The following is a 17,452-nucleotide window of genomic DNA, read 5'->3' on the forward strand; positions in this document are numbered from 1 at the left end:
GACTGTGCTTAGACAAACTCTGCATGAGCAATGCATTGCAGACTTTCGGTTTGGGCTTATTCATGTTTTTTTTATGGGAATTTGGGGAAATATTATTATTTTAATCCCAACGAGAAAAAAACTACATCCTATTTTTCACCAGAAGTATCCACATATCCTTCTCAGACTGTGTATTAATATCCTATGGTGGCTGTGTTTGTGCACACTGGGTGGGGTGGGAAGACGAAAAAGAAAAGGATATTACTTTATATCATCGTTATAGACAGAAAGCAATGAGCCTCCTAAAGCACACTGCCAACAACAGAAGGCAAAAAATACAATAACACGAGGCAGTCTGCGCGCTCAGAGGGGGAATTTCAATAGAGCTTATATGGATTTAGCTCACTGCCTCCCTCATTGACTCTCTGCTTTGTGCATTTGCTGTAAGTGAAGAAATGCACACTAAGTTGTTTTTATTGCTCGGTAGAGACGGGGGGGGGGGGGGGTCGAGTCACCTTCACACAGACCCGACAGGGTGAGCGCACTCATCTCATATTTATCATCTTTATTCTATCCACTGACAAGGGAGAGCTTAAAACGAGAAAACATAAATATATTAACTTGAGGTCTGCCGAGGGAGTGCTCATGTTTGGAAGACATTTTGAATTTTAGAATTAAACAGAATTTTAAAATTAGACAACACAGAGGCATCAGAGAGAGGGGGGGGGGGGTGCTTCACTGGAGCTGCAGTTTAAAATCAGTTTCAAACAACCACCCACACACACACACACACACACACACACACAAAATTTGTTAATTAGACTGAATGGCTTAGAGAATTGCCTCCAAAATCATTTTGGCTTTTTCTCCATCTTGCAGTGAAATGTAATTAGGTGATGAAATTGTGGAAGCTGAGAACAAAATACAAACTGATGTTAGATTATCACACATATACCATGGACCTGTGTGTGTCTGTTCAAAGTGAACATTTTTAAAGGCTTTATATGAGATTTGAGAACCAAAACAACTTGCGCTGCATTGTTGTGTTAGCATGCTAATGCTAGCGATCTTTATTATGCTCGTATCTTCACACTGCATGTAAATTTACCTGAAATGAGCGTGATCTAGAAACACAGTTAAGCAGTGAGTACAGTATGTTATTCTTCTTTTCTCTAGTCCCTCAATTAAACAACTTTTATACACGAGGGGAGGAGTCAGCCGGCCGTCCGGGCGATGTAAACAAAGTGAAGATAGGACTCTGAAAACTCTGAAAACATCACAGACAGTGGGACTCGGGTGTTACACCCATTGTAGACAGTCATGACTCACAGAGTTATTTTCAGAGGATATACTTGATTTATATATTTAAGTGTGAAACATCACATATAAAGACTTTAACAGACACATTATTATAGATAGATATAAAAACTCACACTAATGAATTCTGTTTCTTCTCTCCCTGGAGGTTAACCGTTTCAAGTGGTAAATATGAAGTCTATTCATCTGCACATCCAAGAGATGATTATCATTACATGTCGTTTTCACAGAGTTTCTTTAAGAAGGATTATATACAGTATACATATATATATATGGTTTACTTTGACGCTGCGGTCAGCTGCAGTCTGCAGTGATGAGCTTTTTGATCATCATCCTGTTCTCTTTCCTCAGCTGCACCTTTATCTAGAAGAAGCTTGATATCCACACGGTTTGATCTCCCTGGGAAGGCTTTGGGGATTAGCTAAATGACTCTGCAGTTAGCTTTTTAAGTCACACAATGACTCCCAAAAATAGTGTCCCTCGGCTAATGCCTCATCATTGTGCTCGAGAAGTGATAGCTTAGCTAAGTCTGTAAGACACGAGTGGCACTGCTGTGACCTGCCTTAGCTGCTATTATCTTGAAGTTTATGGAATATTTAATGTCAATGGGGTTTGACATTTCCTCTAATTATCCATTCAATATCTCTAAATTCATTTGTTTTTATGCTTAATCGACTCACAGAAAAACATTGTGGGCCACTCTCTTTGACTTGAACAATCCTTTTTGAACAGTGGCGGTTCTAGACCACTTTTACTGAAGGGGCCAAACGGGGTCCAGTTGTTTTGTCAGAGGGGAACATTAAACCCGGGTGAAAAATAGACAAAGATGATCGCTTTAAAATATATAAATATTATGACAAATAATAGCACACATCATTAAATACCATGATTTATATTTGTTTCAGTAACAGTGTTTATATCTAGATTGTGAGTCCGGTTGTTGAATTAAACACTGTGTATGTGTTTTGAGGGGGGGGCTTTCTTTTGGAGGGGGGGCCCAGGGGGGCAAGCTCAGTGTTACAGGGGCACTGGCCCCTGTTGGCCACTGCCTAGAACCGCCCATGCTTTTGAGGGATGAAAACCACTCAGCTCAGGATGAATAATCTTAAGAACAACTTGTATAATATCATTTTATATAATAACTTTAATTACTTGCTTTTATTTTCATTGTTTTCTTATTTTGATGGATTTAATCTCTTTTTGCTTTTATTGATTTGTTTTCTTGTATTCCATTTTTTTATTTTAGACCCATATTTTTTTTAAATACCTTTTATTCATTTTTATTGACTTTACTTACCGTTTCATTTGACATTCTTTTCATGAATTGCTCTTCCCTTTTTTTAGTTACTCTATTGCTTTAAAAAAGCAAAATCAAAAAATGTTCTGATTTACTTCGTCAGTTTGAATATCTTTTCTTTCTGCACCTGGCCGTGTTGTTTTCCTCTGACCAATGAGCTTCTGGATTGGCTTGTTTTTTTTTAAGCATTCTATATATATATATATTTTTTAATATATGTTATTATTGCCCTACACTTTAATTTATTCCGCTGTCGAGCAACCATCAGTCTTGATCATACCCAGGTACTAATTGTGACCACTAGAGGGAGCTATTCACTGATGAATAGTACTGACAGATGGAGTAAAAGCTTTATAAAGCACTGACTTTTGCTTTAAGTCCAGCTCTCAAAATGTGTTTGAGTTTTGCAGTTTGTGACTATAAGCCTGTTTGAATATTCATCTGCTGATGGCGGACAGTTTCTCAATTCTCAACTTCAACTTTATTTTATTTAATTCAAAATGTTGAATGTTGATAAAAAAAAATGTCAAGATAAACTACTGAAGCTCAATTTAAGGTTCAAATGGTTTAGTCCAACCAACTGTTTAAAAAAGTTAAACTTTTGGTGCGCCAGTGGCCTAATGGTTAGTTTGTGCGCCCCATGTATTTAGACCTGTGGCTCCTTTCCTGCATGTCATTCCCCACTCTCTCTATCCACTGTCCTGTCTCTGCTATAAAGGCATTACAATTCTGAAAGAAATATTAAGAAAACTGTAAAACTTTTACATCTATCATTGCACACAACAACAAAACTCACATGGATCAGAAAACATTAATGTTGTTTTTTTTCTACTTCTGTGTAGTTGGTTTTTGAATCCGAAAATGTTCTCCGTCAGTCCAATGTTTTTGTTTTCTGTTGGACAAAACTCAAAACATTCACACACAAATTAAATTAAAAAAAAGAGGAGAAAAATCAGTGCATTGCATAAGTTGCCATGGTTTTACCACAGCAGCTCTTTTTATTAGCAAAAATCATGGAGATTAGTCCACTAATGTGCCCATCCAATGGAAACAGAGGGTTGGGGTTTCAGGGGGTTATATGTAACTCGAAACTGTCACAGATCGAGATCTGTAACAGTGCTGGTACCCTGCCACCTGTCACAGATCTACGTGTGGTCCTATTGTCTGCTACAAGGCCAACATTGGCATCCTCTGTTCAAAGCTTCTCTTTTAATTCTCAATTCAATTAGAAATGTTACAGTTTGTAGCCATGCACCGACAACGTGCACTCCTTAATTAGAGATTAGCTTCTGTTTGGTCGCTTAGAAAAATACAACTTTGAAAGAGGATGACAAGTAGAGGAATATAGTCCCTTTGTTTTATATTCTCTCTCTCTCTCTCACACACACAGACATACAATCACTCACTCACTCTGGCTCTTGGCCTTAATCAAAAAAAAAAGGAAAAAAAAGCACACACGCAAACCACATTCTCGCAAAGGTTTCCACACAGCTCTCACAGTAGAGTCAGAGTGAATTGGTCTACAGAGTGACTTGGTCTTTCTTGGTTTTGTCCAAACAGGCAAAAAATGATGCCACAATGATATCATTAGAACAAAAAGAGATAACATGGACTCGGGGGCTTTGAAGAAGTTCAATGGTAACATCTACATGGATCTAACATCTAACTCGACAAGAACAAAACATTGCAACTAAGGCATGCAAGGCACAAGCACCTACAAAAAAAAAAAAAAAAAGTATTCATTTATGGACAAAAAAAATAATTATGAAGACCCCCCCGTTTTATATAAAAATTTAGAATCATGATATTAAGGTAAAACAAGAACATTTTTAAAAACTGTGAAAAATCCCCGGCCGTAGACAGTTGTACAAATACTTTACACAAAATGTTTTTTCTACACACCGTCTTTAAAACTTTTGAGAGATGAACATAAGTTAATAAGAGGTTAAAAGTGACATTCTCAGCAGGGTGCATGAAGTACCCTCTAGTCAGAGTCCCCTTGAACAGAGTCACTTAGAAAGCTGGCAACCGATCTGCCTGCACAGAAAGAAGAACACAAGACAAGAAACAAGGGTTAGAGAAAACAATGGAAACAGAACCACACTTTTACTATTCTCTGAAGCCGCAGCTGTTACCTTTAGAAAAGGCCACAGTCCTTCAGGTTGTTCTTGATGATGACGTCGGTGACGGCATCAAACACAAACTGCACGTTCTTGGTGTCGGTGGCACAGGTGAAGTGGGTGTAGATCTCCTTGGTGTCCTTTCTCTTGTTCAGGTCCTCAAACTGGCACTGAATGTAAGCTGCAGCCTCCTCGTAGGTGTTGGAACCTGCAGCAGGAAGAGGGCACAAGAGGACACATTTAGGAGGAAGACAAAAAGGGGGGTGTGTCTTAAGAGTTCCATCACGTTAACACATGCACTCTGAGTAGTTACACACATTAAGATTTTTTCTCATAGTCCACTGCACAGCTCCTATATTACACCTTTTGTACATTTTGTGTTTTTTATATTTTACATTTTTAAATTCTATTTTATATATTGTAATATCTTCTTATTCTGTATTATTTAAGTTGTTTCTAGTTCTGCTTTATTTCCTTGTTTAGCACCAATACACCAAGTCAAATTCCTTGTATGTGTAAATGTACTTGGCAATAAACCCAGATTCTGATTAAATATTTGATTAATAACATCTAATATGTACACACTGACAGGTTTTTCTAAAGCGCAGAATTCAGAATTTAAAAACACAAATTTAATGAGTTCCCTTTATTAAATCAGTAAAAAAGATTAAAGGTTTGAAAACTTTACTGAGCCGAGCACAAGATACATGCTAGCTCTACCTCTCGTCATTAACCTGAGGTTAAGACAACATAAAAAAACCATCTTATGACCATTTCCTCCACTAGTGTATCGATATTAGATGTCAGTTTTCCACACTTTAAAGTAAAAGAAAGACAAATGAATAAACAGTAAGTAATTCTATTTGTGTGTGGTCGTCCGCCCAAGTATGTGTGGGAAAATCTGAATTCAGATTAGAATCACATCCCTGGTTGTGGTATAGAATTGCATTAAGACTGTGCAGGTGCCTTAAAAAAGGGACCACTAATTTTAGGTGTGTGTGTGTGTGTGTGTGTGTTGCACTTACCTGCAGAATGTGCATTCATAAACGGACTATGTTGATGTACAAAGTATCTTTAACAAACTGGCTTTGTTCTGGTTCTACTGACAGTGGAGAGGTTTGCTGCTGGGGACTAAATGAAGGAATAAGTTTGACTCTTACATAAGTTTGACTGAATCACATGAAAGGTCTGGTGGTGGTTGTGGGGAAACTTTCTTATTGACAATCTTTGCAGAGGTTACCTAGTAGATCCCAGAAATTGAGTGTTCAAATTGTATTTACAGTGTTTGTATCTAACCAGATTAGATATCGGTAATATCGAAACATTAAACTGAAACGTATCAGTAATTATTGGTGAACCTGACAAGGACGCATTGTTATCAGCAAGATGTCTCCCACACAGTTCAAGAGCAGAGCAGAGAGGAGAATAAAGAAAGATCTTTGTGTGGTCTGCAGAGACTGCCGCGCCTTCAAAGTGCAACCAGCAGGTCGACAGACCAAATATTTATAAAACGCTACAGAAGTGAGTCTGTTTCTACCACAGCACAAAGTCAAAAAAACATAAACTGAGCACCAAATCGTCATGTGTTTAACATTATTAAAGTCTTTGCGGTAGTGTGAGATTGTAAAAGACTAATATTTGGGTTTTTATTCAGGCTGAAATACAACACAATGTATTTTTCCTGTTGCCTTGTATGACCTTTGTTAAGACATTTTTCAAGACTCCAGGAACCGAGGAAAAGTTTTCCAAGAATTGTGATACTGCCGCTGAGTCTGCCTACATTTATTTGTCTGGACCAAAGATTTTGATAATCTTTTTAAACATTGCTGTACATATATAAACACTACTTCAGAAGGTCAACACTTTTTTATTTTTTATACTCAGATTTTTTTCCTCAACTGTTTATAGGTTCTTGTTTAAATTTCACATATTTTTATCCCTGTACGGGTTATGTACATTTCTTGTTTCTTTATTTCTACGTATAAGTATATTTTTAATTGCACAGTTTAAGTTTGATTAATCTAGAGGTATTCTTTAAATCTTTTTTTTCAGGTTAATATATATGTATGGGAGGTTTTGTGGTTAATTTGTAACAAATATTTCATGTCATGTCTTGTAACCTGCTACTGGATGCTTTAAATTTCCCTCGGGATCAATAAAGTATCTATGTATCTATCTTTGAGTGCAACATCAAGTTCAGTATTTTTGTTTTTGTTCTCTCACCTGCATATTCCGGGTAGCAGATTGTGAGAGGGCTCTTTTTGATCTTTTCCTCAAACAGGTCTTTCTTGTTGAGGAAGAGGATGATGGAGGTGTCTGTGAACCACTTGTTGTTGCAGATGGAGTCGAACAGCTTCATGCTCTCATGCATTCGATTCTAAATGTAACAGAGGAAAACACGGCGATGTAATACAGTATCAACACAAGCTGAATTGAAAAGAAAGTGTAAACAAAAAAAAAACAATGATTCAGGCTAAACCAAGTTTTTACCATCTCCTCGTCCTCAGCCAGAACCAGGTCATAGTCACTCAGAGCCACACAGAAGATGATAGCAGTGACTCCCTCAAAACAATGGATCCACTTCTTCCTCTCTGATCTCTGTCCACCGACATCAAACATTCTGTAAAAAAAAACATCAGATGTAAACTGTTAAATATTAAACCACATTAATGCATAGTCGCTCACGATGACCAGGGGATTTAAAAACATGAAGATTGTTATTTTTGTTCACAGACTTAAAAAACAACAACAACAACAGGCCCATCTCATCTACATTTTTCTGAACTCTACAATTCACTTAGCAGACTCTTTAATCCAAAGCGACGTACATCAGAGAGTAAGAACAACACAAGCAAGGATCTAGAAAAAAGGGAACAATGTCAGTAAGAGCAAACGATCAGCTTTGAGTCTGATTGGACACACAGGTGCTGACAGGAAGTGACCAGAGGCAAAGCACAACATTGAGGGCAGTTCTTGAGAGCTCTAATCAGTATAGAAACCATCTTATAAGTCGTCGTTATCAAACAAAAACCATCATCATTACCATCATCATCATCAATAATATGGAGACCATCATCATTAAGTTAGTAGGTATTCATAAAGAGCTGGGTCTTTAGCTTTTTCTTAAAGGTGCAGAGGGACTCTGCAGATCACATGGAGTTTGGAAGTTCTTTCCACCACCGGGGGGCGACAGAGGAGAAGAGTCTAGTCAGAGACTTAGGACCCTGTTGTGAAGGTTGGATCAGACGCCTTTTTGTAGGAGACTTTCCCACTCTTTATCCCGCCCACTATATTCTGATTGGTTGACTCACACTACAGCCCATTTAATCAGCCAATGAGAGAAATACCACACCGATTTGAATAACTGAATAAATCTAAGGTGTGGACAGACTAAAAGAGAGAACCACCGATCATCATGTAAAAACAGATACTCACTTGAAATGCAGGTCCTTGAAAGTGAAGTGTGTTTCCACAATACCCGTGGTTTTGACTCTGGTCCTCAGCACATCCTGCTGGGTTGGCACATAAGCACCGTTGGATATCCTGTCCAGGTCATTCAGGTAGCTTTGGGAGAAAGAAATGCATTCAGGCAACAGAACAGATGGCAGCATAAAAACAACAACACACCAGGTACAAAATATCTGTGACAAAGCTGATTATTGTTCCTGTGTTTTTGTGAACCCAACGTACTATGCTGCTGAGTCGTTGAGCTGATACTCCCGAGATCGGCCGAAACAGGCCTGAACTCCTCCATCCTTCCAGAGCCGCTGGATGACCCCGGCTAGCTCTCCTGTCATGAAGCCCTCTTCTGCTGAACCCGCCAGAACAAACAGCTGGCGTGCATCATCCTGCAAAGACAAAAAGCCACTCTGATCAAGAGTCACAACTGACTAAATGTTGCATATAAGAAGCTTACGTTTTGCTGGTAATTGTGTGTGGGTTTTAGTGTGCAACAGTTTAAACTCTGGTGAAAGGTGAAATGGATTTATTTTGTACATTTCTTGTCTCATGCAAAAACCACATTCCATTCGCTCTGATGATGTATTAATACTAAATCGTATGAATTAGGGCCGGTCCTTTTCTTATGGAATCACAGCAAGAGCTCTCTACCACTTACACACATTAAAAAGATTACAAGTGTTTAAATAGAAACATACGAGAAAGTTCTCTGTGGTAGTCCTTTTATGCTTGACACTTTCTTTGATTCTGCATTTCAAAGATGTAAAATGTTTTAAAAGGTCTGAGACACAACTCTGACTTGTGAAGTGTGTTTTTTTACTTTAATTCATCCGATCACCTCTACAAGTTTCTCAATTATTATTATTTTTTAGTATTTCTCAGTTTGTGAAGATTTAAGACTGTAAACTTGGGCATACGTTTATGTGAGAGTATATTTACTTCAAACTTATTTACTTTCTTTCACTGACTTATCAGTTTGCCTGATTGGGTGCAGGTATATGTTTTTAAGTTTATCTATGTAAGCTGGGACATGTACATGTGTATATATATATATATATATATGTATACGACAACAATCCTAATTGCTTACCCATCCCGGCATATTACTTTTACTCACAATGGCTTTACCATTTTCTTTTACAAAATGTTTATTTGTCTCAGCTCATTTTATAAGAATGTTTAGACAACTGTGTTTTATTGTATCTCTTTACTTTCTGAAAAACGTTTGTAACTTTGACTAGCTGCAAAACATGTTTCAATTTTGCTCTGAAGAAAAAAAAAAGAAGGTCTGAGACAAAATCTTGACTTCTGTAAGTCTATACAATCACAATAAAAAAGCTTTATCTGTAAAACTGGTCACCTAAACAGAGCAGGTCGGTCAGTCTGAGATAATAGGGAAGGCCTTCGTTATGCCAGGACAAAAACTGTTTTAAAAAACATGAAAGTGAGATATTTAAGGAAAGGGAAAAAACAGATTTTTATTGGCAGCATGAGGTTATAATGAACCACACAATTTCACGCATTCTAAAAGGCTGGAAAACTGATCAGATGGTACTGATAATCACCGTAAAAACCTTTATTTATTTATTTTTTTTATCAACAAGCAGCTCTTCTGTTCGTGGAAAACAACTTTGTAACGTCCTGATCCAGATCAGGGTGATCCCATAAGCTGAATGAGGACACTTCTCATGTCAATAAGCTGTCACTGTAATGAGGTGTTTTGAAAGTGATACTAACGCCTACCAGCTCTATCTGACCTGCCGCAGAAGAGGAAGTGGAAAGAGAAAATGTTGGCATGGCTGACATCTGACCAAGAAGCAGTTCCCCTTAAAGAACAGCCATACATTTGCACAGAAATAAAAACCTATAATATTCCAAGAACAGTGTAAATGCCAGCTTTGTTTTTTCTTTTACTCACCGCTCTGGCTGCATCGGCAAAGTCGATCTTGAGACGTCCCATAGCTCTGATGATGGCAATGATGGACTGGATGGTGTTGCTGTAGACCACGGCCTTGTACTGCTTACACTCCTCCTCTGAGTAGCCCGCCTCGTGGATGATCCTGTCAGTAAGAGAAGACATGAGCACCCGTCTCTTCATCGAGGATATAAACACATCTCAGATGATTAGGAAGGACTGGCCATTGTTGTATTTGAAAAAATAACAATAGTATCACCAAGTTCAGATTTTTTTGTCACTGAACAACTAAAATTAAGAACACGTTTATTCTGAAGGGAAAAAAATAATTTTTAGCAGGCCTATGTTATGTTTGAATTTTCCTCGGGATCAATAAAGTATCTATTTATCTACATACACATTCAAACTTACGGCTTTGAAACTGCAGCAATAGTACATGGGTGTTACTTCCTCATTTTTGTCATTTTCTTTAATCTGTTAACCTGCTCTGTATTTCATTTTCTTATTTTCTTTCTCTACCCCTCCAAGGTGAAAAGCTCCCTGTGTTCTTTTGGAAATAATTTCAATTTAATTAATGTCATGTTACTTGAATATGAAAAAATCTTTGGAAGAGCTAAATTGTTAAATATACTGCAAGAATCGTACCCACCCTCTTTCTGCAAAGAAAGTGCTCCAATGTTTGAAAGTTTGAGGGAGGAGTCTTGCAATTATTTTGCTATTATGTGTAATTACTAATGTGTGAAGAATGCTTTTCCTAAATAAAAAAAAAATTAAAAAAAAGAAACTGCAGCAATATGACCATTAAAAAAAACAGCCTGTTGTAACTCTGAAAGGATCGACTTGTTTTTTTAATATAATTTGCATCAACTTGATCAGGATGGTGTGCAGCTCTCTTTTTACTTACATTACCTGCTGACAACACACCTCTTCAGAGCGTGCAGAGGTTCCTGGCACTCAGAAAATATTTGTATATATGACTTTAAGCACTTTATCCTGGTTTGTTTTGAACAACATCATATGTGTGTCTCTGTCAACTACTGTTCAGTTTATATTGTTTGGTCATTACTTGTTGTTTGGTTTCTGCTTGTCATTGTGGTCATATGTAAATCTGTATTACATGTAAACCACCAACCTGCCAAGGGACCAGAGATGGAAAGAAGCCTATGGCTACAACATGGCATATTTACATGTCTATGTTCATTATTTGTGCACTGTCCCTCATTTAAAATCAATTAAGAATACAATTGCGAGTCAGCTTGGAGAGTTGTGAGTATTTAGTTCACCGTGTGTCTCTCTTCCACAGCAGTGTGTTGCTGTCTGCAGACAGAGGAGTCAACTATGTAAGGTTGCATCACATGATTCGCTTTTGCCACAATATTACCTTCTTAATCAGCAGAGGTCAAGAGTGTATGCATGCAATGGTCAAGTGACGCTGAGAGCGCCCTCTGCTGGATCAAACTGCAAACTACTTCAGAAAGCTTGACGCGCTGAAAAGACACTACACTTTGAATTTGAACGGCTCATTACAGTTCAAATGTAAACTTTTCACCTCAGATTTGAATCAATGTTTCCATGCACAAAGTGAGTTCATAAACATTAGAAGTGCTGTGTAAGGATTAGAAGAGAGATATACAACTCAGGCCAACTCAAGTCATTTAAATTTAACAATTAGGATGTTGCTTTCAATGCTGTAGGAGATCTGAGACTTTGATTATTTTTTTGTTTTTTAAGTGTTTGAGTCATATTTAAACATTTGTTTATAATTAAACCTCATAAAAATACAAACCCTCATAAAATGAACGTTTAATTGAAGAATTTTCCACATGAAAAAGGTCAGTGATGATGCAAGATGACAAGAATTCAGTATCTGATATCCCATCTGGTGCTCACACAGTAAAGAGTGTCATTTACTAACCCAAAGGACTACAACACTTGTGTGTCTGATAAGTGGCTCTCTGAGTTTTAAAGCCAGGATGGACGTGACAGTGAATGTCCACACTTACTTCATCTGTTTAACAATTGTACTTTTCCCAGATTCTCCAGCACCTGAAAAAGACAGAAGATTGAATTATAGTCAATATAGTTAATCAAGTAAAACAGACAAGTAGGCACAGAGGTACTCAAAGCAACCCCTAAAAGTCATGAATAACTGAAACCTGCTGAATACAATAAATACACTACTTAACGTTAGTTTAAATATAATCCAGACATGAAACCTAAACTCATTTAGTTCTATCAAAATACTTAAAAGTGATCAAAAGTTAACACTTTATTTTCAATTGCACAGATCATGTTTATGTTTCATCCAGTACAGTTGTAGAGTTGTGAAGGTCTCTATTGATTTATGTATATAAGTGATCTGGGTGCAAAAAAGGAACAAAATCATTGTGTGGTATTTTTTAAACCCAGAAGCCAAAAAAAAAAACAGTTTCAAGACATAAAGTTGTAAAAAAAAAAACGAAATTATTCCGTTAAAGAAGTTTGTATCAGGAGGATCTTAATTATAAAAACTCAAATAAAAATACTCAAGTAAAAAAAAAAACAATCAAAAAGTTGGAATTCATGAAGTTTGACAATCAATTACTTTTTTAAGTGGATCCTCAAACACAGGTCTCTTTATCTCAAAACTATGTCTTTATTAAGGATTAGTGTTTATTATAGACTACAGGTTTGTATTTTTGAAACTGAGGTTGTCTTCGCAGAGGTTTCAATATTCGGGAAGTGTCTGCATGTGTAAAATTGGAGTGGAAATTTCTTCCAAATTAACTAAAAACTGAGAAATGAAAACTGCACCAAATCACTAGCCACTACTCTGCCCTACAAGCAAAAAAACAAAAAACAGATACCTGCCAATCAAATCAATAGTAAACTTTAAGCTGCAGCTACACTGTCACATAATACAGGGAGGGAGCGTGTAAGGCCTAATTGAGCCAGGTCACAGTGTAATTGGATTAATCAACAGGATCCTGATGGCAATGAGATTACACACCGCTTTACCATCCCTGGGTTAAACACTCATGCTGCATCACACTTGTCTGCTGCACTCACAGCTGTCAGATGAGTCTCATCATGTGAATGATTCGATTTTTGTCACACAAACCAAGTGAGGAAGTATATAAACATAAGAAAGATTAGACACCATTATAGTATCTGAAATCCTTATGAATTAGCCAAAGAAGCATTTAGTACATACTCTTGAGTCTCCAGCTCCCTTGAAGATATAGGTGTGTTTTCAGCTGAGCTCACAACATTTTAATTACCCTACATGTGCAGGGACTCTCAGCTCCCCAGTGACTACTGTTCACCAATTTATTGTCCCATAAGAAAAACAGCCACACACACACCTTACACTAATGTAATATTAATGCAAACATAACAAATTGAAGGGCTTAATGGATTTTCTATGATGGCAAGTGGAAGAAGTAAAGAAGTAAAATTGCTCAGGTTGGTCTTTGAGCTTGGATTTTTTATTTGTCCTTCTCTGGCTGGACCAGGGAACGCACATTTCTCTCAGGCCATATGAGATGCAGATATCTCTGCAGAGAACAAAAGAAAGGGCCAGTGTCTCTCCTGTGTTTCTTTTTAGTAAAAAATAAATAAATCAATCTGTAATTTGCATTTGTTATTGTTGAGTGCACAAACTGTCTACATTCAAGGCAGTCCTCCCACTCAAAACACTGAAGAGCATGTCATTTGCAGATTACTGAATGAATGCAAACACCCCCGGTGCGATGCCTGACAGCATAAACTACAATATGCATGTTTGGTAAAGCCACATATCTTTGTCTAGCTAAAGAACAAAGAAAAAACATAATATACACCCTCAACACCACAAATGTGCAAGCAAAATGCATCCACGTGTTCAAAGCGATATGGTAATTTCCCATTCAGGCAACAAATCCACAAACCAATCCCTGACATCTACTGCAGGTGCTTGTGGGAAGAGAGCACAAAAACACAACCATGAAAATTCAAATCAGGTCCTTCTCAAATGACATACAAACATATAGGAGAAGGCTGAGCAATATTTAGAGTCTTTGCTTATTGTGAATTAACATGTTTGAAACCTGCGATACGTGAAACGACACACAGACCTGACTGTGCAGAGATTACTATACACATCCCTAATTCCATTTTTTAAAATGGTACGTCGAGTGCAAACATCCACTCAGCATGCAATAGCCGTCTTTGTTGTGTGTGTACAGTTGCCACAGATGATTATTGCGGTCAGCAAGGCTGACTAGGTTGCTATGCAACCTCCTGCCTGTCTTTCCCTCACTGAGGCAGCCAGCAGCCAGTGATAGGAAGAGTTGAGATATGAAGGAGAAGTTTTCATAAGCAGACTGAATACGGCATTTTACTGCTCTTATTCTTTTTAAATTCCTCCTTTTATGGTTTAACTCTTCAGCTCTCTGTTGTTTTATTCATTTAACTAATGTCCTGTTTATCTCTTCTTTTTATCTTCATTCTGTGGTTACAGCCTGTGATGTGATGTCGTCACACTCTCCATCTATTTTTATTTTGTTCTCTCCTGGTTGATTTTAAACTAATCTTCCTTCTTTGTATTGAACTGCCTCTCCAAACCTGCCTGTTCAATCTTATTCCTGTCATTTGCATTTTTATAATGTTGCCCTCTCTGTTGATCTCTGTTCTGTTGTGTTTGTCTGTCACAGCACTTTGTAAACATTTGTTTTTAAAGGTGATATATAAATAAAGATATTATTATATAAAATTAATTTTCCAAACACAAATGGAGCTTATTTACATTTTGAGTGCAAGCTTCTGTCTGTTTGGACCTCACATCTAAAATGACCAAATCAATGTGAATACCAGGTGTCTCTGGGGATTAACACTTAGCCCATTTTAGATTGAATTGAGAGTAAAAAAAAAACCATAATTACACACAATATATCACTTTTTAATCACTATAATCTATACACAGTTTTCTCTTGGTCTTACTTTATGGAGATATTTAGTTAAGTTAAGGGTGCATTTAGTCTGAAAGCATCACAACATGAATTCATATCAAACAGAAGGCAAATTTAACATCATATAATCAGATATTCATTAAAATTCTTCATATATATTATCATCAGACTGCTGCAGTACGTTACAGTGATTGTTTATCATGTGTGATTTAAGCCTTTAAATAACCAACCAGCTAACTGGATTTAACAATAATAAGGTATTATCTGCCACTAAGACGATATTACAAACATTTAGTGGAGCTAAACCTGTAAAAAGAATCAGTTTGAGACCACAGACTGTAAATAAAATCTTTCTGTGAGCTAGCTTAAGGGCTAGCGGTGCTGCGCTAAACAAGCTAAGTGGCTAAATTAGCTTGTTTGACTTAATGATGTGAAATAACGGGTTAAAGAGTTAGTTAATCACACTGTTAACAGATCATTACTTTACTGACAGAGTGGAGTTTAATTAACTAAGAAGTAAGGAACTGGAGAAGATAGAACTTTTTCAGGAGGGGTGTCTTTCTATCAGATAAACGGAGACCTCCGTCCCCCCCACCCCACCCCCCCTCCGGTCCCTCTCTCACCGAGCAGCAGCAGCTTCACCTCCCGGGCTGCCTTCTCTCCGTCGTCCCGCAGATTCCTGTCGATCATCTTGCTCCGCTCCTGTGCCGCCTTGTCGTCCGTGCTCAGAGTACATCCCATCTTCCTCTTAAAATCACCTCCAAATCCAAATAAGTTAAAAAACGTGAAACTCAAACTTCAGAACTAGGAGCGCGACGACATGCAAAAAAAGCTACCGAGCTAGCATCCACAGACTCGCCCTTCCTTTTGCCTCGCACACACAAAACTCCTTACTGCCTAAAACAACGACTTTTTCCCCCCACACAAAGCTACTACTTTCAAGATGGCTGTCTCTCCTGCTAACGTTTTTTTTTTAACTACCCGAAAGAGAAGAGCACAGCCTGTATCATTCAAAGCGAGAAGGGAGTAGACGGCAGGATCTGCGTCGGTCGAAATACTCTGAAATTGTTCGCTTCCTGTTCTTCTCACATACTTGGTGAGTTGCGCATGCGCGTCGCAGCAACAAGCTACTTTCAAAAATGTTCAGTGTCTTTTTTTTTTTTTTTTTGGACCCGTCTTTTCTATAAATAAATATATAGGCTATCATCTGAAAGAAAATGCATCTTTAAACTGAACAAGGCATAAGAAGAAAATTGTAATAAAACTTGAAAATCAAGCTTTATATTCTTTGCCAGAATTACGAAAGAGTTAAAAGTCCTTCTTTGCATCATATCCGTTTACATTTGTATGACTTGTTCAGTCTTTAACGTAGAGGTTTAGCATTTCCGATGTAGTAGGTCTGAAATACTATCAAAACAGTAAAAAAATATTAGTATCATGTTTTTGCGGAACAGTCTTTACATTTCACTGCACATCTGTATGAGCATGTGACAAATACAAATCTTGAATCTTGAATCTTGTTTTAGTCGTAAGTTGTTATTTTCTTCATTGCTTGTTTGGACCACACTTAATGTTTTGTTTAAACTTCATTCTTTACAACATGATGAACATTTGATGCTGCTGCAAAACTGGAAGATATTTTTATTTTATTTATTTAAAGTGTAAACCAATCTGCTTTAAAACCAGTTAAATCTCACAATGTTAAAATGCATGTAGGTTGTTGTCAGTATATTGTTTAACAATTTGTTTGCACATGTTTACTGTGTATGAGTATGTGAGAGATTTTAGTGTGAGGCCTACACTTCATCTCACTGTCACTGCTGATTTGCATTACAGTCCTCAGTTGTGAGATGCCAGTGCTCTGTAACATGTTTGCATATGTATAGTCACACACTGTTCAAACAGAGACACCTCAGAAGTTTAAAGGATCAGCTATTTGAGAGTCTTATCATCGTCTATATATCTGTAGTTTCTTATACACATATCCATACTGGTAATCTGCAACTTCTACCCACAAATGTTCCTGTCTAATAAGATCTGTAATGAGATGTCTGAATAATGAAATGTAGGCTACGTGATTAAACAGAGTTGAAATCACTTGACCCCCCCCCCCCCACTTGTTACCCTAACGATACATGATGTTACACAGCCGAAATAACACGATGAATTCTGGATGAATATTTTTTTATTATCATTTCTATCATTACTTATTTATTGATCTATTTTTTATTATTTTTTTGTTTTTGTTTTTTTGTTTCGTAGTGACTTTGTATTTGATTTTCTCCTTTTTCTCACTCTGACTTTCCATCCACACACACACACACACACACACACACACACACACACACACACACACACACACACACACACACACACACACAATTCCAAACAATTGTCTCTTGTGTTGTATCGTAAGTGTATTGTCTCTTGTCTTGCA

General features: G+C 37.3%; 1 protein-coding gene across 1 annotated transcript; it reads right to left on the minus strand.

Annotated features, from left to right (window-relative positions):
- Window positions 1–3,549: 3,549 nt before the first annotated feature.
- Window positions 3,550–16,078, minus strand: LOC132972337 (guanine nucleotide-binding protein G(i) subunit alpha-1). Its single transcript, XM_061035092.1, has 9 exons — window positions 15,639–16,078; window positions 12,091–12,133; window positions 10,091–10,232; window positions 8,404–8,561; window positions 8,149–8,277; window positions 7,204–7,333; window positions 6,937–7,090; window positions 4,729–4,921; window positions 3,550–4,630 (listed from the first exon to the last, which is right to left on the minus strand). Exons 1-8 carry the CDS (start codon window positions 15,754–15,756, stop codon window positions 4,731–4,733), a joined length of 1,065 nt encoding a protein of 354 aa, XP_060891075.1. The 5' UTR covers window positions 15,757–16,078; the 3' UTR covers window positions 3,550–4,630; window positions 4,729–4,730.
- Window positions 16,079–17,452: the final 1,374 nt, after the last annotated feature.

The sequence above is a fragment of the Labrus mixtus genome, chromosome 4 (genome assembly GCF_963584025.1).
Source record: "Labrus mixtus chromosome 4, fLabMix1.1, whole genome shotgun sequence".
In the NCBI taxonomy this organism is placed as follows: domain Eukaryota; kingdom Metazoa; phylum Chordata; class Actinopteri; order Labriformes; family Labridae; genus Labrus; species Labrus mixtus.